General features: G+C 37.3%; 1 protein-coding gene and 1 pseudogene across 7 annotated transcripts in view; both read left to right on the top strand.

The window, feature by feature from the left end:
• Positions 1-24,917, top strand: part of TTBK2 (tau tubulin kinase 2) — a 123,337-nt gene that overhangs the window by 72,964 nt on the left and 25,456 nt on the right. For all 6 annotated transcript variants that reach the window (XM_081153944.1, XM_081153942.1, XM_081153943.1 and 3 more), the window contains 4 exons: positions 5,077-5,142; positions 9,387-9,479; positions 10,367-10,492; positions 21,572-21,729. In XM_081153944.1, coding sequence (XP_081010070.1) covers positions 5,077-5,142; positions 9,387-9,479; positions 10,367-10,492; positions 21,572-21,729 — 443 coding nt within the window. The remainder of the gene's footprint in view (positions 1-5,076; positions 5,143-9,386; positions 9,480-10,366; positions 10,493-21,571; positions 21,730-24,917) is intronic.
• On the top strand, positions 6,490-8,945 carry LOC308564485 (deoxyuridine 5'-triphosphate nucleotidohydrolase pseudogene; annotated as a pseudogene). Its single transcript has 2 exons — positions 6,490-6,538; positions 8,384-8,945. The product of its transcript is annotated as a deoxyuridine 5'-triphosphate nucleotidohydrolase pseudogene (transcript).

The raw sequence follows: 24,917 nt of genomic DNA, 5'->3' as shown, positions 1-24,917 counted from the left end.
TTTTAAAAAAATGGTTGTTATTAACATGTTTGTGCGCTGATGGTAATATTCCAGGAGATATGAAAAAACTGATAATGTAGGACAGAGCAGGAACAATTATAGGAGCCAAGTTCTTTCTGGCTGGCAGGGGAAGAAATCCTGGCACAATGGTGAGGTTAGCTCATTATGTAAGAGCAAGAACACTTTCCCATTGTAACTGGGGAAAAGGCAGAATAAGTGGACACGGGTAACCAATATTTTGTGTGGTTTTTTTATCTTGCCATATATATTCTAAAAGAGTGTAAAAAACACATATATAAATCTCAAGTAAGAATATTAAGACATCCATGGCCTCCATCTAGGTTAAGAAATAGCTCATCCCGCCTTAGAAGCATGCTATGGTCCTTTCCTGATGGCATCCCTTTTCCTTCCTCTAGCAGCACCATCCAACAGAACTTACTATGAAGATGGAAATGTTCTGTGTCTGCACTGTCCGATATGATAGCCACTGGCCATATGAGCACTTGAATTGTGACCGGAGCAAAGAAGGAACTCAATTTCAAATTTCATTTAGTTTGAAGTTGCTATTATATTGGCCATTACAGCCCTAGACAAACTCCATTCTTAATTTTGCATTAACCAATCCCTTGCTTTGCTTTCTTCTCTCTTCTGTAGACCCAAGGGTAGTTGTTCAGAGTATGGAGCAGATTCAGGGAGCTTTGTAAAATACTACAGTTACCATGTGTCTTTCGCCTAGCTTCCCCCAGTGATAGATCTTAGATAGTCATAGTAGTACATTGTCAAAACTAGGAAATTGATACTGGTGTACTATTACTAACTCAAGTACAGCCCTGAATCAGATTTTACTATTTTTTACACACCTTTTTTCTTAGGAGTAGGGGGAGTGGTATCTGAAATTTTATCACTTATATAGATAACCAACACTGCAATCAGGATACAAAACTCTTTCATTACCACAAAGAAATGCCTTCAAAATGTAATGTCGCCCGGCCGGGTGTGGCTCAGCGGTTGAGCATCGATCTAGGATCCAGGAGATCGGGGTTCGATTCCTAGTCAGGGCACATGCCCGGGTTGTGGGCTGCAGCCGATCAGTGACTCTCTCATCATTGATGTTTCTATCTCTCTCTCTCCCTCTCCCTTCTTCTCTCTGAAATCAATAAAGATATATTTTAAAAAACACACAACAAAACGTAATGTGTATTTATCTACCAAACTTATTATATGGATCATCAGTCAGCATGCATTACAAACAGAATGATGGATTGTTTCTGTGACATTAGTGAGTTGTTTATGTGGTTGGCTTTGAGATCCTCTATTATTTATCACCTTTAAGATATATTAGTTACATTAAATAGGGATGTGAGGTACAAAGATGCTTTGATCCATACAGTTTCAGAGTTGAATTTCTATTTGCTTAATGATTCCATTCAGCATGCCTCTTTTTTCTCTCCTGGTTTAAAGCATGCCCCAGTTTCCTTAGCGCTTCAGCTGGCATCTCACATTGGCCCTTTGTGTCTAAGCTCTTGGAATGCCATGCTTTCTCCTTCCTAACCATTCAGCTGAAACTTCCAGTGCCTAGGGCTGTAGTGACCTAATTAAGAACAATTTTTAAAGTCTTTTTCTCTGTTACCTTTCCAGAATTTCAACTACAGGATGTCCCCCCAAAATGAGTACACACTGTGAATGATTATTAAGTCAGTATTTATTAACATACAGTTCATTTTCAAAATTGAGTTATCAGCTGTTAAAGTGTGTATACATTTTTAAGGGACACCGTGTATTTTCTTATTTCCCCTAGGGGTTTTATTACAAAGTTCTTCATGCCATCTCTCCCCACCCCCAATCTGCTCCCTTTGATTAGCAGTAAATCCAGGCTCATGCCTAGAGTCCTTCCTTTCTCCTTCCAGATTTATTCTTCTGGGAGCTCATTCTGTCTCTAACATGCATCCCCTTCTTCACATTCATACTGCTTCTGTCCTTGTACAGGTGTCCTGATTTCTTGTTTGATTAAAATAGTTTCCTCACCGATCTCCTTACCCTCTCCTTTCCATCTATCCTTTATACTTCCAGCAGAGTAACCATGCCAAGCACTTTCTCAAGCATATCACTTCCATACTTAAAATTTTTTGATGAATTCCATTTGACTGCATATTATAAATTAAACAATTTACTATGACATTCAAGGCCATCCTTAATCTGATTCCAACCTATGTTTTCATTATTTTCTCTTACCATTTGCTTCAACTATACCAAACTCTTTTCCCTAACACTACAGTACTTTCCTCCCTTTTGGCATTGTTCATTGTGTTCTTTTTACTTAAAATGCATTTTCTTCTTCCTGTTATAATTCTGTCAGTTCTTCTAGGCACAATATACTTTTTCTTTTTGTAAATTTTCACTCAAATATCTAGGTATTTATTTTAATAAAGTACACTCTTAGGTTTTTAACCACTCTCATGTTTTACTTTTTTTCTCTAAAGATGTTTTTAAATATAATTTTGGAAAAGATAATACTGTATTCATATGTTGCAAAAATAAAAGAACTAACAATTCATCAAAATTTATACTTGTCCTGGCTAGGTAGCTCAGTTGGTTAGAGTGTTGTCCCAATACACCAAGGTTGCAGGTTCGATCCCTAGTCAGGGCACATACAAGAGTCAACCAGTGAATGCATAAATAAGTGGAACAACAAACTGATGTTTTTCTCTCTCTCTCCTTCCTTTTCTCTCTCTAAAATCAGTAAATTAAAAAAAAATTAACACCGTGCTCTTTGAAAGACACGGTTAAGCAAATGAAAAATCAAGTCACAGACTGGGAAAAATATTTGCAAAACACACAAAGGACTTATATCAAGAATCTATAATAAATTTTTACAACTCACTAATTAAAAGAAAAAGAAATGAGCAAAAGTTTTGAATAGACATTTGATCAAAGAAGAGATACTACAGATGGCAAATAAGTATATTAACAAATGCTGAGCATCTTTAGTTATCAGGGAAATGCAAATTCAAACCACAGTGAGATATTACTACACTGTAATTAGAATGGTTAAACCAAAAAAAACCCCAGACACTTCTAAGAGTAGTGATGGACAGAAATCAGAGGTTGCCAGAGACTGGGAGTGGAGGGGAAGGGATTGACTACAAAGGGCATGGAGGGGCACTTAGAATGATAGAAATATTCTGTATCTTGATTGCAGTGGTAGCTACATGACTATATATCTTTGTCAAAACTTAGAGAACTGTGTATACCTAAAGTATGAATTTTACTGTATGTAAATTATGCTTCAATAAATCTTTCTTTTAAAAAATTAAAAGGTAAAAAGTGAAACAAATCTCCATTTCACACCTCTTCCAAATCCACTCTTTTCCTCTCTCCCTCGTCCCTCCATCCTTAGTAGCTATTATCATTATTAGCTCCTTAATTTATTCTTCCAGAATTTCTTTATGCATATACAATAAATATGAATGTATATTCTCATTTTTCCCTTTTTGATTCAAAAGGTAGCATGATGTACATTCTGCACTTTTTTTTTCACTTACCAGTATAGCTATATCTTTCCATATAGGATATAGAGCTTCTTCATTCTTTTCTTGTAGTTACAAAGTGTATTCCATTATGTGAATGGATGTACTGTAATTTAGTCAATCCCCTATTGATGAACATTTAGGTTACTTCTGGTCTTTTGCTATCATAAACACTAATGTAGTGGATGAATTTGTACATTCACTATTTTTGCACATATGCAAATATATTTGTAAGATAAATTTCTAGAAGTGAAATTGCCAGGTCAGAAAGAATGTTTGCATTTGTAACTTTCATAGCTATCAGCCAAAGTGTCACCAGTTAGGGAAGTTTCAAGAGATCACCTATGCCAAGGCCCAGTTAAAAGTTAACTTATTCTTAAGACTTTTCCTTCTTCCTTTCCACCAAATGGAACTAATCCTTACCACTTCTTGGTTTTCATAGCTCATTGTACTTTGCTAATGATGTCTATTATAATCTGCTTTGAATTAGAATTATTTGCATATATAGTTGTTTTCCCCAAATTGGTCTTGTCTTTTCTGCATTATATAAGGTAGCTGAATTTCGTTGACCTGGTTATTATTTCTTTGATGAGTCACCTCAAGATCTCTTTAGGGCTACTTGTTTGGGATCCCTCTCACTGCAGCGGGAGCTTTAGTCTCTCCTTCAATAAACTTTTGCTTTCCCATAAAAACAAAGCAAAACAAAAAAAATACCTCTCTAAACAGCTGATCTCTCTTTACTTATATTTCAACCTTCCCAATAGCAGAAGTAAGGTCAGAGCCACGCCAAGGGTACTCTTAACTGGAAAGTCTCCTGGGCTTGTCTTGGCTAGAATCTATCTGGGAGAATTGCACTTGCTAGTCTCTTCAGTTGGAATGTCAGTCTCTTCAGTAAGAGAACCCACAAATAAATCCATTTTGGAATGAGGACAGTGCCAGGTCATAGAATGTCTTGTAGGCTGTAAGAAAAGTTTGGACTTTATCCTGAGTTGAGTTCTTTGAGAACTTAGATCATGTATTATTCATGTTTGGATTTATTCCCAGTACCTGGCTCATAGTAAGTACTCATTAACTTGAATTTATGAATATATGAATTGCATATATAGGAAGGGATACAAGTTGCCACCACCTTTGAGTTGAATTTGAATGAAATAACCAAGACACGAAGAGGTTGGCATCTTAGATTTCTCAGAGATTCCTCATGGTCTTAATATGCTTATTTGTAATCAGAGCCTGAATGTTTGTCTATATACTATAATGCTTAACATGATTCTATTTGATGTTTTCTAATAGACAGAATTTATTTGTTATAAATGCCATTTTATTTTTAAATGTAGGTAGAAAACTAGGACTTACTGATAACTAAAATGTTATTACTATTTTAATATCTCGAATTTTCTATAATTTCACAATAGAAAGTTAGAATTTTAAATAGTCCTTTACTATGGCAATAATACACATATTTCTCACATCTACTTTATGGGCTCAAGTGTACTGAATCTTTTGCTATTTGAAGCTCATTTATTATTCTTTTTTGGTTTTGTTGTAGCCTCGAGCTGTGGCAGGCTTTCGAGGGACAGTTCGTTATGCATCAATCAATGCTCATCGGAACAGAGTAAGTATCTGAACTAGAATGTTGTCTGTATAAGCACTCTGATGGCTTGAATTAGGTTGACTTCTTCACATTAGAGCACAAAGGTGTGGAAAGTACTTTGAAGCAGACAGAAAGACAGTAATACTAATGCATGGAAGGTGGATAGTGAATAACAGATGTGTGCAACTGCAGAAAAAATAAAATTGGATTGGCTAGAAAAGATAATAATGAAGTATTATATATATATATATGTCATGGGGAATCTTGTATCTTTAATAGGTATAAGTAAGTATTAATGAATTTAATACAGGATTTTGAAGAAATAAAACATTTGTGTTCTATTTCTAGAAGTTATTAGGGAATGAAATGAAATAATTTTATCTATAATATGCATCTAATCTGTGATAGCCCTCCATCAAATATTTTGTTTTCATGAAGATCTCAAATGCATACGACTTCAAAGCTTCTATCTTAGTAAATATACCTTTTCTCTTAGGTTAAATTTTTAAGTGCACCCCCCCCACACACTTTTTTTACTTTAATCCTTTTGTGGTGGGTATTTTATGGATTCTCAATCCTTAAACTTGTTTAGATGGAATTGGGAAATTTAACAAGTGATTTCTTGATAAAATCAAGATAAATTTTTTCTTGATCTTTTGTTACCATATTTTTGTTCTGTGAAGCCAAAATTGCTTTAATGAAACTTTGACCAGTGCTAAATATAATAGGAAGAGTATACTGAGGTTTTATATGCTATGCCCCAGTTAATTTGGTTTCCTATGATGTAATTATAAATTGAAAATAGGAAAAGTATTTTCATGAGTAAGTAGTACTCTGCTAAGCATTTTAACTCATTTGGTTTGATTTAGTGCTGTTTTATTTTATGGCATCTAGTCAGTTATTCTGCCTTGAAAAGAAAGTACTCTTATTTTCCAGGTAGAGTCTTAGAAAATTTTATAAGTATTAGGCTTTATAATTAATTCTATTAAATAATTATGTCAATTTTGGATCTTTGAAATAAGACACTCTTTTTGAGATAAGCATAAACATTTTCAGAAATCATAATAGCTCTATAAGCATTTCCAAAGTTGCTATTAGAAATCATATATATATGATATATATATCATATATACATATATATCATAAATCACATCATATATATATATAACTTGAAGAGTAGAGATTTCTTCTAAAAGCTTCTCCAGCATAGAGTACTCTAAAAGTTACTCTGTTAACCTGCCTATTTGTTACCCATCTGCCCTTGGTAGAGGAATTTGATAGTGTATAAGAGTGGTTTGTTCCCTTCATTTTGGCTCCCAACACACCTGAGGAGTAGAATGCTTTATACAGTAACCTCACTTCACAGCAATGATTGTCAGTTTATGTGGTGACACGGGTGCAACTAGTGACACCTTAGGTGCTTGCCTAATTTTAAAAGATTTCCCAGATAATTCTGATATACATCTTCCATACTCTGCAATCCTGATTTGGTAATTTCTAAATATAATACACTTGATTTCTATTTTTTTGGTACCTTAAACTTTTAACATCAGTAATTCCCAAACAAAATAAGGACTTTTTAGAACATTTGAACTCTGTTCATTTTGTCTTATTGTTGTCCCACATTTTAATGCTTTGTTAATACTTGTTTTATCTCAGCGCTTTGAAGAAATTACTTTACTTTCTTCTGGTTCTATGGTTGCTATTGAGAAGATCATTGTCTATTTAATTGTTGTTACCTTGTATTTAATTTTTTACTTTGCCTACTTTTGATATCTTCCTTTTTGTCTTTAGTGTCCTGCAAATACATTCAAATGTCCCTAGGTGTGGATTTGTTTATATTTATTCAGTTTGGGAGTTGTGCTTCCTAAATCTGAACATTCATGTCTTTCATTGATTCTGGAAGATTCTCAGATGTTATATTTTTAAATATTGCCTTTCCCTTTTTCTCTATACCTTTTTTCATATCTCAAAATTGGTGTATATTACATCTTCTTGTTCTGTCCTCCATGCCTCTTAAGTTCACTCTCAGATTTTCTCTTTGTGTCCCTGTTGCATTCTAGATAATTTTTTAGATCTGCCTTCCAATTCATTAATTTTTTTTTTGCTGTGTTGATCAGCTTTTTAACTTGTCCATTGGAGTTTTTAATTTTTACAATGGTACTTTTTATTTCTAGATATTTTTTTTTGGTCCTTTTTCAAATCTAATTGGTTTATTTATTTAGTTATTTGGTAAAATATGGTTCCTTTCTCATGACTTTAGTTTTATTTTTTGTTTAAACATTCTTATTTTATATTTTGTATCCTGTAATTCCATTTTTGAAATTTCTGAGTATCTAATTCTATTCTTTATGTTTTTTCTTGTCATTAACTTATGGTAGCCTGCTTTCTAATGTATTTTATAATTTCACATAATGAGCTTATATTTGGTGGGTCTCATAGAAGTCCTGAATTTAATTAAGGGTGCTTTTATCTTGAGAAGATTTTCATTTGCATCTGTTGTCAATGCAGGACAGAATCACCCAGAAAATTCTTCATTCCTGGGCTTGGTATCCCAGACCACAAAAGTGGTATAAATTTAAACCCCAAATCTGAGTGAGGGGCAGGCCTGCGATAACAAATTCTCAGGGAAAATTCTTTTTTAACCACTCAGTTTATCCCTTGATAGTGGTTATATTCTACAGAAAAAAATATTGCAGTATAATATACATACGAAATGTTGCACTAAAGATAGCCCTTTGAGGGTCCTAGCTATATATGGTGGTGGTAGGGGAAGTTGCTCAGTTGCAACTCCTGTCTTGTGTAGGCTCAGTGCATTTACACCTGTCCCCTGCCTGCTTGATAAAACCTATGACAGATATCTCCAAAACAGTCAAAGCTGAAGATTCAGCATCAGCTGGTTCCTCGTTTTCAGCTTGCTTTTTTTTTTTTTTAAATCCTCACCCAATGATATTTTTTTCATTGCTTTTCAGAAAGGGAGGGGAGAGAGAGAGAGAGAGAAACATCAGTGTGAGAGAGACACATCAATTGGTTGCCTCTCGCACATGCCCCCGCCAGGCCAGGGATGGAGCCCGCAATCCAGGTACCTGCCCTTGACTGGAATTGAAACTGAGACTTGTCAGTCTGCTGGCCAGCGTTCTAACCATTGAGTCAGACCAGCTAGGTTTGTCAAACCAGCGCTTTCTTTTAATTTTGACTCTTAGTATTTCCTTTACTTCTTTTTAAATTGAAAAAACACATAACATTAAACTTGGCTGAGAAGGCAGGACTCCTGGGCCAGCCCCGCCCCTCCGCCTTGCCCCACCGGGGGCGCTGTGCTGCCAGAGGCATAGCCTGAGCCAAAGATGTCTTGGCGCCAAGACGCTCGCTGTCTCCCTGAGCAAGCAGCCCTGGCCTGCGGAGGAGGGCAGCCTGCGGCTTCACTTGTGCCAAGCGGTCCGCTTGGGCCAAGTGCCATGACCAGTACAGTGCCTATGATTACACAGTACCACTTATGGAGAAAACCCTTGTGAACACCGACTTTCAGATAGCTCTTTTTTCTGGGTGCTGTGGAAGAGTAAGTAGCTCCACGTTCCCGCCTGGCTGCAAAACACTTCATAGATGTAGGAGCTGGATGGTGTAATAGCTGAAGATTATAGAGGAAATGTTCATGTTGTACTGCTTAATTTTGGCAAAGAAAAGTTTGAAGTAAAAAAAGGTGACCAAATTGCACAGCTCATTTGTAAACAGATTTTTTTATCCAGAAATAGAGAAAGTTCAAGTTTTGGATGACACTGGAAGGGGCTCAGGAGGTTTCGGTTCTACTGGAAAGAATTAAAATTTATGCTAAGAATAGAAAATTAGAAAACATATTTTTTTTACTTAAAAATAGTTTTTGTTTAGTGAAAAAACAAACATTAAACTTATCATCTTAACCATTTTTAAGTGTGCAATATGTGGTGTTAAGTATATTCACATTATTGTGCAACAAATTTCTAAAACTTTTTTATTTTGCAACACTGAAACTCTGTACCCACTAAACACTAATTTCCCTTCCCTCAGCACTTAGCAACTACCTTCTCTTCTTAATGAATTCATTTATTAATTAATGGACTGTTAATTATATTATTTCCAGCATTTCTGGGTTTGGGGTATTCTTTGTATCAAAAAGTTCTTCAGTACATCTATTCTGCCATGTACATTGCTATATAGCTATGTAGTTAGACAATGTAATATACTCACAAAGTGGTAATATAATATGACTGAATTTTGTTTTGCTTATGAAGGAAATGGGAAGACATGATGACCTTTGGTCCTTATTCTACATGTTAGTGGAATTTGTGGTTGGCCAGCTGCCATGGAGAAAAATAAAGGATAAGGTAATTTTGGAAATGGAAATGTCAATTTGGGGTAGGGGAAAGAATAAAAATTCTTCCTTGGTAGGCATTTTTGTTGAGAATATATTTATGTATAAGAATTAAAATTTACAAGCATTTTCACTATATCACACCCAGTATGTATATTTTGTGTCTCTAAACTGATATTAGAGATCTAATTGATTTTATGACTTTTCTATATACATAGGAATAGATACTAATTTAAGTACATTATCACTTTAAAAAAATATATATGTTTTTATTGATTTCCAGAGAGAGGAAGGGAGAGGGAGAGAGAAACATCAATGATGAGAGAAAATCATTGATTGGCTGCCTCCTACACTCCCCCTACTGGGATTTGAGCCTGTAACCCGGGCATGTGCCTCAACCGGGAATCGAATCCGTGACCTCCAGGTTCACGGGTTGACGTTCAACTAGTGAGCCACGCCGACCAGGCAGTACATTATCACTTCTAATTTGATTTTTAGTTCTCCCTCTTAGTTTTTATTTTCACTAGTTCTCTTTTTCTTTTTTATAAGTCAGTGAAACTCCATTTTAATTGTCACGTTATATTGTTTGATTTGAAAACTGTAAACACCTGTGTTGATATCAAACCATAGACCAGATTTAAAATCAACTTTTGGGGGGAGAGCTATGGAGTCACTGATGCAGAACTCTGTGTTGCCCTTTGGTTCTGCATTACATTCTTTCCCACCCCCACTTTAAAGCAGTATGCATTAAGCTGTTAGTATGAGCTCAGTTCTTGCTTTATACTTAATTATCCACAGTTTCATTCCCCAGTACATACCCTTGAGACTGTTACTGAGAGGCTCTTAATGTGTGGCTGCCAAGATAAATTGACTTTAGTTCCATTTCTCTTTTCTTCCCAGGAACAAGTGGGCTCTATTAAGGAGAGGTATGACCACAGGCTTATGTTGAAACATCTCCCTCCAGAGTTCAGCATCTTTCTGGACCACATCTCCTCTTTGGATTATTTTACAAAACCAGACTATCAGGTAATCATCTTTGTGAGTTCTGTGGGCTAATTATTCTCTCTTTCATCACTTATTTTTATTTTTTATTTTTTAAATATATCTTTATTGATTTCAGAGAGATGAAAGGAGAGGGAGAGAGAGAGATGGAAACATCAATGATGAGAGTCATTGATCGAGCCCGCAACCCGGGCATGTGCCCTGGCCGGGAATCGAACCCCGATCGTCTGGATCCTAGGTCAACGCTTAACCCGCTGAGCCATGCCCGGCTGGGCTCTTTCATCACTTATTGTAGTTTTGAGGGTGTTATAAATGACTGTGGGAGGTCCCTAGAATAGTACTATTTTTTTTTTAAATTCTTACCAGAGGATATATATTTTTTCCCATTATTATTATTTTTTATTTTTATTTTTTTAAGAGAGAGTGTAAGGGAATTTGTGGGAGGGGGGAGAGAAAGAAACATTGTTGTGAGACACATTGATTAGTTGCCTCCCACACAAACCCGACCAGGCCAGGGATTGAACCTGCAACCCAGGCACGTGTCCTTGACCAGGAATCGAACCTGAGGCCCTTCAGTCCATGGTCTGATGCTCTAACCACTCACTGAGCTAAACCGTCCAGGGCAAATAATACTACTTTAGTACATTCTGAGGAATGTGATGAAATTCACTGATGATGACAGCATCTGTGTGTGTGTGTTCCCTTCCTTCTGGATAAACATACTTCATTAGAGTTTTAGGTTTGTTCATTATGTAACAGATTTTACTGTTCCTGCTGTGATTCATCTGATGTAGAACTGCTGATAGTTCAAATTATGTAAATCCTGTAGCTAATGTTTACCAGAAGGAAATGTCCAACTAGGTAATGAATCTGTTGAGGATTTAAGGATTGCATATCACATACTAATATTCTGTAGGACAACAGTCAGTGAAGATTGTTGGCTCTGTTTTGTCTGTGGCCAGTGAATCATTTCCTTAGAGTATCAGTTAATGAGGCCTTATAAGGGTTGTCTCGGTTTACCACAAATTGCATCCCTAACCCAACGAGCTATATTTCAGAAGATTCTATTGATCTCAGAGAAAACTTGAGCAGAGCTTAATGTAAAATAATCACTGCCACTGAAAACAGAAATGAAACCACACATGGATTAATAATAATAATATATTAGTGTATCATTTTTATCTACAAAGGACAGCACCTAGACTTTACTGACTGTTAGTGGAAGTTTTATATTCTAAAGTGTTGTTAGTGTTGCATAGTCAAAAGACTAAGACTACCCACAGCAGAGTGAGCTTATTTGCATATAATAACTATTTCTGTGTGAAATTGCAGCATTTGTATAAGATATAAACAAGATATAAAGCAGAGAGACAACATACAACCTTGGGTCCTTAGAGACCTTAAGGGGGTGGGTAAGCTTGTCATCTTCTTCCCTATGTGGCTATTTGTGTTATAAACTGTATGCTGTCCAACAAATGGAGAAAATACATTGTATACAAGTCATTTTGGAGTATATTCTTATATTTACATTTTATTTGTATTTTCTGAAATGCAGAGAGTTCACATTACTTGCAATAAAGTAGTAAAATTATACTTGTAAGACTAGATTCAGGAAGAGCTGGAAAATGTTCCAACTTTCCCATCTTGGGTGCTGATAATTTTTTTAAATAATTTAGTTTAAATTAACACATTATCAGTCTCAAGTTTTTCATTTGTATATTCTCTTGGGGGCTTCTCTGTGTTTCTGTCACATAAAAACAAAACAAAAGTATAGTGATTTTCCTGTTTTGGGAAGAGCAGGCGTAATATTTTCTTTGTTTCACAGATTCTGTAAATAACCTGGTTCATTCTTGCTTTCTGATCTTTTATAAGCAGTGAATGGGAGCAGGGGGCAGGTGGATGGGAGATGGGTAATTGGAAAAAAGATGTTGGTGTGACTGTGTATTCTGATGCCTAGTATCAATGTGACATCAGGTTCCAAAAAGGACTGAGCTTTGTAGCTTTTGTCTCTTGCTTTCCTCACAGAGGTTTGTTGTGGCCTTCATTTTGAGAAAAATTACCCTACTTTGAATCTGAATGCTCTTGTGAATGGAATTCATCCCTGAATTTGAGTTTAATTACTATTTTTTCAAAATTTTAAATTCTTCATTGGACAACCACTCTAGTTAAAAACACACATCCTCCAGCAACAAGCAAAAAAAATACCAGTATTTAGTGTAACTGCTTCCCTAGCTACATCAAAGGGCAAATACTATTTCTCCAGCTTTGTATGTTCTGAGTCAAGACCAAAGTGAATATATTTTATAATCAAAATGTTAAATGATGCTGTTTTATAAAGCCACCTACACTTTGAACGTCTATTTTTTTTATAAATCTTTAAAAATCAGTGTTTCTTGCTAGAGATAATTATCTTAACAAATTGCACATGGCCAATACATCCATTAGCCTGCTGCTGCTCACTCGGATAGCAGGTGTAGACCTAGAGAGAAGAGCTGTTTTGCTCTCTACCAGGGATCTTTTATACATGTCTCAGTTAGAATAAAGACTGACACTTGTTTTTGTAAAATGTTATGGTGTTTTGGGATATTACATCCAAATTTATCAATCTAAATACAGGGTGTGGCAAAAGTAGGTTTACAGTTGTTCGCATGGAAAATAATACAAGAATTAATAATACAAGAAAAAAATGCTGTGTTTCACATACAGCTGTAAACCTACTTTTGCCCCACCCTGTACTATTATATGCTATGTGCTATAAATCCTGTTTTCTGTCTGTTAAACTAAAGATGGAGATAACAGAATTATAGCCAAGATTAAAGCAGATATCTTACTATAAATACAGGATGTCCACCAAAAATATATACACACTTTAACATCTGATAGCTCAGTTTTGAAAATGAAATATATTTTAGTAAGGACTATCTTTTATAATTATTCCTAGTGTGTGTATACATTTTTTGGGACACCCTATATTGTTTTCATTACTAGATTTTGAAAGAGCATAGCAACCATAAGAGACCAAACTGCTGGGCCATGAATCTCCTCAGGTGGTAGAATTACGTCGATCTATATACACACACACACACAGGAGTGCATGTAACTGGTAAAATTTGATAAGCTCTGTGGATTGTACCAAAGTCATCTTCCTATTTTGTTTTTTGTTGTTGTTGTTTTTTAATCCTTACCCGAGGATATTTTTTCCATTGCTTTTCCAAGACAGTGAAGGGAGGGAGGGAGGGAGGGAGGGATATGAGAGAGACACATTGATTGGTTGCCTCCTATATGCACCTTGACTAAGGTTGAGGTATGTGACCTTGACCAGAATCCAACCTGAGACCCTTCAGTCTGCGGCCAACACTCTAACCACTGAGCCAAACCAGCTAGGGCTCATCTTCCTGGTTTTGATGTTATACTCTAGTTATTTAAGATGTTACCATAGGGGCAAACTGGATGAAGGGGATTTCTCTGTATAGTACTTTTGTACTTTCCTATGAATATTTAGTTCAGTTCATCCTGAACAACATAGGTTTGAACTACGCAGGCCCACTTACAAGTGGTTAGGAATCCACATACTAGGAGGATGTACTTAAGTTATACATGGATTTTCGACTGTGTGGGTGGTCAGTACCCTTAACCCCTGAGTTGTTGAAGGGTCGACTGTATTTCAAATTAAAAGTTAAAAATAAAGTGCTGGGCCAACATTTTCAGAAATATAGATAGTGATTGAAAAAGTGTAGCTAGCTTATAATTTAAATAAATTATTTTAAGGTGTTTTAAGAAAGGAAAACATCTGAGTGGTTCCTAGGAAAATAATCTTTATTTTTATCCTTATACCTGCTCATTCTTTTGTGCATTTTTAAAAAAATTTTATTTTTGTTTAAAATATTACAGATGTCCCTTTTTCTCCCCAATGACCCATTCCACCCCTCTTCCCAGTCCCTCTCCCCACCATTGTCTGCATCCTTGGGTTGTGCATATGTGCATATAAATTCTTTAGTTACTCTCTCCCCCTCCACCCACCCGCCCTCCTCCATCCCTCTGACATTCGTCAGCCTCATCTGTGCTTCCATGTCATTGAATCTATTCCGTTCATCAGTTTATTAAGTTCTTTAGATTCCACATACACATCAACAAATGACGTGCTGGTGAGGGTGTGGAGAAAGGGGAACCCTAGTACACTGCTGGTGGGAATGCAGACTGGTGCAGCCACTATGGAAAACAGTATGGAGGTTCCTCGAAAAATTAGCAATGGAGCTGCCTTTTGACCCAGTGATTCCACTCCTAGGAATGTATCCTAAGAATCCTGAAACATTCATCAGAAAGAATATATGTACCTCGATGTTCATAGCAGCACAGTTTACAATAGCTAAGATCTGGAAACAGCCCAAGTGCCCATCAGTAAATGAGTGGATAAAAAAGCTGTGGGACATTTACACCAAGGAAAATCTTTATCGATCTTGACTGCCACCACAGGACTCCACCTGTAGGTGTCACTGTTAATGGAAAACTAATATAGCAACATCAGACTGGATAAAGGAAAGCCCTTGGTGCCTTTACACATTATTGTCACACACACAGCAATGTCACAGTAATACCTGGGCAGTACTATTATCCTGACTTATGGAAACCTTGTAGCCTGGAAAAACTAATGGTGCTAGAATTTGTTGTCTGAACCCACTTCTAACCCATTCAAAAAGGCCCAAGCTCTTTCCAATTTGCCATCTGCCTTCCTTGGAGAGGTGGCCACGAATACAATAGGCGCTGTAAAGTAAATACCAACATGACTGGTTAAGAAAAATTCAGTGAACTAAAAGATTATATGAGTAAGTATCTGAAATTATTGTCCTTAATAGGATCACAAGATTCTGACATAAGAACACAAAATGTATCTTTATTGAAGTGTTCAGGTTATGTTAAGCACTGTTTAGCAAGTCAAGAAGACTAATGAAACCCACAAACACACACCATTGGTGAGCCTGAAAATAAAATGTGTATATGTCAACCAGTTCATACACTGCCACAACATGGCTAAAATCAGAGGATATGATGGAGAGGAAATCCAAAGTTGACCCTTCTTGCTTTGGGGGACTTAAAGTTGTTTTAGGATCCCCTGACTCTGATAAGAGTTAACTTTTTCAGAGGGCATATATGGGCTGCTTGTGAAGCAAACAAGAATTTGAACTAGGAACAAAAAGGAGCCTCCCATAAAATAGGTCAGGGAAGGTCTTTTACTGAAGCTGCCATTTAAGCCAAGCCCTAAAAAGTGAGACTACATTTGCCATGTGAAGAGCAAAAATAAGAAGCAGAATGTTATAAGCAAAAGGAAGAACAATGGGCATAGGCTCTGATTCAAGAAAGGAATGAAAAGATAAGTAGCTAGAACATAGTAAATGAGGGAAGAGAGTGGTTCGAGATGAAATTGGAAAGAAAGGCAGAGACTAGATGATGCAGGGCTTGTAGTCCTTGTTAAAGAATTTGGGTTTTATTCTGTGCAGCAGGAAGCCTTGGAATTCTAACAAACAGGAGCATTGTGATCCAATTTGTATTTTAAGAGGATTGTTTTTGTAGTTGTGTGCATTCCGATGAGGTAGAGGAGAATTGGAGACTATTTAGGGAGGTATTAAGAAAGGCTGAGCTATGCTTTAGAAAGAAAGATTTAAAAAAATCCATGTCTTAACATTACAGAGGCTTATTTTTTTGTGTCACAAAGCAGTATAGTTACTGGGCAGCTCTCCTAGGCAACTCTCAAGTGGTAACTTGACCATCCAGGTTCCATCCATATTTTGACACTGCTGTCTATAATACATAGCCTTTACAGTCATCAGGAAGGGGAAGAGCAAAGTGTGGATTATTGCTTGGGGGTTTTATGACCAGTTCTGGAAGTGATCTAAACACTTTGACATATATTCACATTGACCCAATTCTAACTGCAGGGGAAGCTGGGAGATACAGTCTTCCTTTGTGGGCAGGAACAGTGATGGTCTAGACTTGGATATAAGCAGAAGAGATGGAGAGAGATGGATGAGCAACCATGCTGCCTCACACTGCCTCAGGTTCCTTGGGGCTGCCAACCAGGGGAACTCCTGAGTTCTTCTCCAGATCTTGACATAAATGGTGAAAACAGCTAAAATCTGGGCTTCTTTAACTCATTCTCTTTATTTGATCTCATTTTCTGGTTCTTTTCTCCAAAGGGTGGCTGTAATGCAATTTTTCCCCCTTTATCAATGGTGCTAAAAATCCCTGGCAGTGGAGGGAAATCTAGAACATGTGCATTTTTTTTTCTTCTGTATTACATCTACTTATCACTGAAGTGAGTCAGTTTCTTTTGCAGTAAATAATCTATTTTTAAATCAGCCAAGCCAGCATTGCCATTGCATTCTGCTAAGTGCTTTATTGATCCATTAATTTATCATTTATTAACTGAAAATTCAGATATCAGGATTCTCAGTCTTCAGCATCACATTACAAATACTTGTTTTTGCAAAGACTGGACTTAGTCTCCATGCTCTTTGAAAGGGCAAACTGGGATTTCATGTGGAGGTAACTATCATAAAGCTAGTGATTGCTTTTGTGCTAGGATTAGAGAAAGGAGAGGTGTTTCCCGAAGGCATTATGTCTATGTCAGATGACTGATTGCTTTACAGAACAAGGATAGCAGTAAGGTGGTGGGAGCTAGCACCAGGCATTTTTGTGAAGTACACATGCTTACGTATGCAATTAATTTATTTTAGATAAATTAAATTTTTGTTGGTTAAATTTTTGCTTATTATTAAAAGTAATACATAGTTATTATAAAAGTTTAGAAATTACCCAAAAGTAGAAAATCCAAATTATTTAAAATCTCATCACCCAGATATATAGTACCTGCTTTTTATGGGGGTTTTTGTGTGCGTGTGTCTTGAATAATTTGCTTTAGAAAAATCATTTTATTGTGTATCCCATTAGAATTGGGATCAAGAAAACGGACTACCTCTTATTCATAAGTAAAGTAGAAGGAAAATTGACACAAGTAATCCACAACTGTAGCTAAATAAAAAGTAATACTGCATTGTTGCCTGTCCAGACCTTCCTCAGGTCTTCCCTCCTCTTTTTTTTCTTCTTCCCCCAAAGTCTTCTTTCCCAGCCTCCTCCCCTTCCCTACTTTTATTCAAGGAAGACTCACCCTCTTCATGATGTTACGTCTCTAGAATTTCTCACACTAGTTCACCAATCTCTCCTATTGCAACAAAGTTATGAGCATGTTTGTCCAGAACAATCTTAAAGTGTCAGCCACAAATTCAAAATTTCTTTGCATTCTCCTGATTTATCTTAAAGGTTCATATGAATTTTGCTTTCTAACTTTGTGTTTATTGTATTATAAAATATATTAAATGTCTTACCTCTGAGTAAAATTCTTCAGGAAGCTGTGCCACATTCATCAGGTGACTTTAAACCCTCTCTAGCGGGTGGCTGCATCCCCTGGGGCATCCCTAGAGGGGAAGTGTCAGAATCATCTGAAAAGTTTTTTCACAATTTGTTCTACCCCTTTTTCAGCTTGAGAATTACTGCCACAGTGAGCTCCTGTTCTGGTTGGAAAGTGCTTTGTTCCTCAGTTACATTGGGGTAAAAAAAGATGAGGGATCACAAGTTTTATATTTATATATCTATGTAATTTATAAGGTGACTAATTTATATTGTTCTCCAATCTATTTGAATGAGTAACTGAATTGGAGGGTTTTTTTGTTTTGTTTTATTATTTCTTTTAGTGAACTCAGTTCTCACCACCCACCCCCACCAAGAGTCCTTGACTTATCCTGTTTCTACACATCGAAGATTAGGATTTAGAGCCCCACCTTGTTCCTGAATTGGAAAATTATTTTACTACATTAGGAATGCTTTGTCCTTTAAAGTATCAGCAGAGCTGTATCTAGTCTGACCATTTAGTGCCTCAGTGCTTTGAGCTTTCCTTCCGTTTCTTTTGTTCTCTGCCTTCCATCCTTCTGCCTCCTGCTGCTGATCTCTAGAATCACCATCATAGTGACAAACTGAGGCTCAGTGGAATGTGCTACATTCTTATTTGAGGCCCAATGGCATATGCTATATTTTCTAAGACATATAATACTATAATAATTATAAGAAAATAATTCTATGATAAAAGGACATCTTGCATAAACACTGTTTAGGATTATTCCTATTACAGCCCAGTACAGGCAGAGCATTTAGCACTAGTGGTGTAAGTACTCACACAGCAAGGCAGGTGTTGCCTCCTGGGTAGGAACTCCACCTTTCAGGAAGCATACATCTTGTTCTATGAGAACCTCGATTTCCAGAGTTAGGAGAGAGATCAAAGGTCTGCAACTTCAATTCCTATGTGCTGAGTCTCAATCTGTCTTCCTTCTCTTTTGTGTTTTCTACAGCCCTTTACCTCTGAAAATTTGGGGAAGTCTAAGCTATAACATAGTTAACAACAAAAATATGACCAAAATAAAAATTCTCAGGTTTTATAACTGTCTTTTCCAATTCCTTTTATCTTTTTAGTTTCCTTTTGTACATTTATCATTTTTTTCTTTAGGACTTAAATGAAAGGTAGGGTTATGGAAATCTTTCAGTAAATATTATTAATCACAAACATTTATTCTTAAAATGATTTTGGAGTGACTAAAGATTTTGTGCTCACAATTCCAACATGGTTAGTTTTGTATGTTTTCCCCCCACACCACCAAGCAATTCTCTGATACCAGCTGGGTGTCCTACAATTCAAATCATTTCTGACACTATCTACCCAGAGATAGCTAGCATCAGATTCCACAGGTTAAGGACTCAGCCCCGCAAGACTGTCCTCCACTTCAGATGCCAGTTGCAAGTCCTGGTTGTCACCTGTCTTTCTGATGGACTGGCTGTCTATAAATCAGAGGTTCCCACAACCCCCTCCTTGGGTTCAAATAATTTGCTAGAACAGTTCTAGGACTCAGCAAACTAATTTTATCACTAGATGACTGGTTTATTCCAAAGGATATAACTCAGGAACACCAAATGGAAGAGGTGCATAGGGCAAGGCATGGGGAAGGGGTGCAGAGCTTCTAAGCCCTCTGTGAGGGTACCACCACGTGTTTACCACTCCAGAAGCTCTCAGAACCCTGTCATTTTGGGGTTTTGTGGAGGCTTCATTTCATAGGCATAATTGATTAAGTCATTGAGCATTAGTGATTGATTCAACCTCTAGCCCTCTCTTCCCTCTAGAGACCAGAAAGGTGAGACTGAAAGTTCCAATCCTCTAATCACAGGGTGGGTTCTTCTGGTGACCACCCCTCACCCTTAGGTGCTTTCCAAAAGTCACCTCATTAACATAAACCCAGTTGTGGTGGAAAGCGGCTTGTTAAGAATAACAAGACACTCATCTCACCTCTATGGCTCTGAAGTGATATCAGGAACGGAGGACCAGACCTAATATTAGAACCAAAGATTCTTCCATTGCACTTATCTCTCAGGAAATTCTAAGGGTTTTGGGAGCTTAACGCCAGGAACCATGGACAAAGACCAAATATATATGAGGACTATATTTTGGTCATTTGAGTTACCAAATATATATTTCTTACAGATCACAATATTGCGCTCATATATAAGGCATATGTTAGATACATAATGAGCAACATCAGACATGTACCGGCCTCTTGGAGCTTACTATTTGGGTGAGAGAGAGAGAGACAAATCAATTAAATAATCAGAGGTAATAATAAAACTGATAGCATTTGACCTTTTTCTTGTTGAGACTGCTCATTTGGCATCTAGAACACCACACATTTGGTTTCCCTGCCTCACTAGTCACTTCTTGTTTTCCATCGCTGAGTCCATCTAAATGTTGGAGTGCCCCAGGCCTTAGCCTTTGGGCATCTTTACTACCTACTTTCCTTAGATTATATCATTCAGTAGTATGGCTTTAAATACTACTTATTAATATCTATACACTGTTGACTATCAACATTGTATCTGTGTTCCTGTTCCTTCCTAAATGCCATAAAATTTTCAATATCCCAATTCTCAGACTCACTGTTTTTCATCTCAGTAAGTGGTAGCATTTACCCAGTGGCCCAGGACAGAAATATAAATTATTTCTTATTCTTTCTTTACTTTCCTAGCTTTCATCTAATCCATCAGCAAGTTCTGTTGGCTGTACAAATTATATCCAAATCTTACCACTTTTTATCACCTCCACTGTTACTGTGCTGGTTTAAATTCAGTAGCCTCCTAACTCACATCTGTTCCTAGCACCCTCATTCCCGCTCCCCTTTCTGGCATCTATTGTCGACTTAATAGGCAGAGGAATCTTTTTAAAGCCTAAAACAGACCTTCACAAAATCCTTCAGTGAGGAAGTGCTGATTCCAGGTCTGGGATGGGAAATGTACAAGATGAATCTCTAAGGATAGGATACTAATAGATACAGAGCAAGAGAAATGAGAAGAGAATAAGGCTCTAATCATAAAACTGAAAATGGTACATACTGTCAGAAACAGTAAAGGAAGGTCTTTGGGAGATTTTTCTCAAGATGACATCAGACTTTTGGAATTTAAAGGCCAAAAAAAGCTGAAATTATATATACTATATATCAAATAACAGGGCAGATTTCTTTTTGATAATTGTGTACACACACACAAACTAAGAAATTTTCAAACCCACAAAAAAAACTGGAAAAAAACACAATGAACTTCTGTATACTCCTTAACCTAGACATATCAGCTATTAACACTGGTCACTTATTTAGTTGAACCATATAGAAATGTCCCTTTTGACCAAAAAAAAAAATCACATAGATGATTGAAACTGAATACTCAAATATACATACAACACACATTTCCTGGTGCTAAAGGTTTTAGATATGACACTTCACTATATGTCTTCCAGGGACAAAGACATTCTACTATGTCACTACAAACCAGTGCCTCAACCAAGAAAAATCAGTATTAATTCAGTATCATCATCCACATACAGTCCTTATTCAAATTCCCTTCTTTATGTCATCGGGTTTTAAAAAATATCTACAAAACTAATTTATGAGTCTGGGGTGCTTAAAGAATAAAGTGACTGTTTACTATTGGCTTACTCTAGTTTTTTTCTTTGTGGTTTAGCTTCTTACATCCGTGTTTGACAACAGCATCAAAACCTTTGGAGTATTTGAGAGTGACCCTTTTGACTGGGAGAAGACTGGAACTGATGGCTCTCTAACAACCACCACTACTTCTACCACCCCTCAGCTGCACACCCGCTTGACCCCTGCAGCAATTGGGTATGTCCTCAGCAGCCCATTTAGCAGTCTTTCCTGGATGCGTTATATTGGCAGAAATGTTTTCATCCAGATTCCCTCAGGTGACCAAATGCTAAGACATAGGTGGAAGCCTGTGGCTTTTCTTGAATTGACATTGCTCTTGTATATGCCTTTGTTCAGATTTACTGTTCTTAGAAAGTGTTTATAAATCATACTGTGAAATGGGAGCTTAGAGCTTGTGTGACTTGATGTGAGATTTACAGTGGGTTTTCTCATTTAAGCATTTGTTGCATTTACTTCTAAAGAATACATGGGACTCTGGACAGAATGAGCCACAATGATATCTAATTATACTGTGCTTAAAGTTTAGTGGGAACAAAACATGTGTTTTGTTCCTCTTAAGAGTGATTTAATTTTCAAAGTGTAATATTAGTAACAGGTTATAGTGTATTTCCATCTTCTTGGTTTTTTGAGTTTATTGTTTTTTCTACGTGCATAAATAGTTGCTTTGGGGGAGGCAGGTTGTCTTCTTTTTCTGACCCATTTTTTACCTGCTCTGATTGCTTCAAACTGTTTGGTTTTATTTATTTATTTATTTATTTATTTATTTATTTATTTATTTATTGATAGCATACTTATCGTTATTGTTGAAAGTATTACTGATGTCCCCTTCTTTTCCCCCATTGACTCCCTCCACCCAGCATCCGCCCCCGCCCACCCTCCCCCCAGGCCTTCTCCACACTATTATCCGTGTCCATGAGCTATGCATATATCCATGTAAGTTCTTGGATTAATGTCTCCCCACCACTCCCCCAAAACCACCTTCCCTCTGAGATTCCTCGGTCTATGCTTCTATGTCTTTGGATCTGTTTTGTACACCAGATTTTTTTTTTGTTCATTTGATTCCACATATGAGTGAGATCATGTAAAACTGAATCAGGAAGAATCAGAAAACCTGAATAGGCCAACAACAACTGATGAAATTGAAGCAGTAATCAAAAAACACCAGCACACAAAAAAGCTCTGGTCTGGACAGCTTCACAGGGGAGCTTTACCAAGCATTCTACTTCTTATTATAGCAGTCCCTTTAATATTTCTTGCAATGTTGGTTTGGTGCTGATAAACTCCTTTGGCCTTTTTTTTTTTTTTTTTGTCTAGGAAGATCTTTATTTCACCATCTATTTTGAATGATAACCTTGCTGAATAGAATAGTTTTGGTTTCAGATCCTTGCTTGTTTTCATTTCCTTGAATACTTTGTGCCATTTTCTTCTGGCCTGTAGTGTTTCTGATGAGAAATCACCTGACAGCCTTATAGGAGCTGCTTTGTAGGTAGCAGCTTGCTTTTTTTCTTCTTGCGTTTAAGATTCTCTTTGTCTTGAATTTTTGGCATTTTAATTATGTGTCTGGGCTTGGGCCTCTTTGGGTTCTTCTTGCTTGGGACACTGTGACCCCCTGAACTTGTTTGACTTTTCCCTTCACCAGGTTAATGAAGCTTTGTGCCATTATTTCTTTAAACATGTTCTCTATACCTGGGTCACTTTTATTCCCTTCTGGTATTCCTCTGATGGGAATATTGTTATGTTTCATGTTATCCCACAGCTCCCTTAAGCTGTAATCCTGTTTTACTTGTTTTTTCTTTTTGGATCTCTGATTGAGTGCTTTTTCTACCCTGTCTCCTAATTCACTGATCTGCTCTTCGGTTTCCTCTAATCAGCTGTTTATCCCTTTCAATATATTCTCTATTTCTGCTATGTGATTCTTAATTTCCTTCATAATTTCCCTATCTTTTCTCACCATCTTTACAATCAGCATTCTGAACTCTATATCTGATAGATTGCTTATTTCCATTTCATTTAGCTCTTCTTCTGGAGAATTCTGTTCTTTCATCTGGGGCTTGTTTCTTTGCCTCCCCATTTTGAATGCCTGTTTGGGTTTGTTTCTATGTATTAGGTAGAGACGCTTTTTTTGGAGGGTCTCTGGTGCAGACCAATGTCAGATGCTGTTTGTGACTGGCCTTGAGTACCTTGTTTGGAGCTATCAGTGATCCACAGTTCACGGCTCCCTCTTCTCATTCTGGATGTATTTGGAAAGGGCCAAGATGTGCACCAAGTTCTGCTTTTCCAATCCCCAGGTCCAGAAGCAGATCAGGCAAAGACTCAAAGCACTCAGAGATCCACCTCTTCTTGCAGGTTGATTGTTATTCTGAGTCTTTTAATGAGCCTCAGGCTGTAGACCACAACAAGGTGTAAAGTCCATCAGGTGGGGCAATTCTTTCACCCCCCTCCCCCAAGGCAAAAGCTGCCTGGCTAGTAAAGGTATGCCTGAGAAATATGTCCTCTGCAGTATGGGGGAATGACTCAGCACAGGAAACCAGATGGCTGCCCTCCAAGCTCTATCCCCAGAACCAGCATCCTGGATTTTCCTGATACAGCTCTAGCCCACTCTGCCCTCCCTCTGCTGGATCCCAAAGTGAGTGGCTGCACACAGAACTTTGTGCATTGGCCCTTTAAGAGGGTGCCTGCATTTCCAACCATCTCTCTCTGGCAGACAGAAACCCCGCTTATTTTCACAGCCAGATGCTATCTGAGTACCTTTCTCAGTTCTACTGCTCTGGTCTGGGGTGCCCAGCTTGGGGTTTAGAAGCCAGAGTTCTCACTGGGAACCCCCCACAGCTGAGATATCTCTCCAGAGCTTCAGCTGTTACCTGTGGTGGCCCAGCCTGCCCTCTTGTGCTTCTGTACTTCCTACCAGTCTCTGTGCAGTCTCCACTTTATGTCCTTGGTTATATGTCCAGTTCGTCTTCAGTTGATTATCCAAGATGGTTTTTCTGTATTTTAGTTGTAATTCCAGTTTGGTCCTGGGAAAGTGTCAGTGTAGCTTCCACTTGATCCACCACCGCCTTGGAATCCTGATGGAATATTCTGTAGAATGGAGATGGGATCAATCACTAAAGCCCTGAGACTGAGAATGAGCTGGGGTATTACCAGTGGTTTTGGCTGCAAAACTGGACCTCGGTTCTCGAGTTCAGCAAGGAAAGAATTCAGAGCCAAGAACTCAAATTATAAGAGGTAGCAGAAGTGAGCCAGCCGGGCTTCTGAAACAAGTTACAGAAGCAAAAGAAGGACCTTGAAGATTAGGAGGGGGAAAGACAAAGGTAATACGCCTAGGGGAGGAGAAGATAGAAATGGGCAGACATGCTCTTCAGAGG

Source organism: Miniopterus schreibersii (assembly GCF_964146895.1).
Source record: "Miniopterus schreibersii genome assembly, chromosome: 1".
NCBI classification, from domain to species: domain Eukaryota; kingdom Metazoa; phylum Chordata; class Mammalia; order Chiroptera; family Miniopteridae; genus Miniopterus; species Miniopterus schreibersii.
The sequence above is the reverse complement of the archived record's forward strand: the minus strand, read 5'-3'. Positions and strand labels throughout refer to the sequence as shown.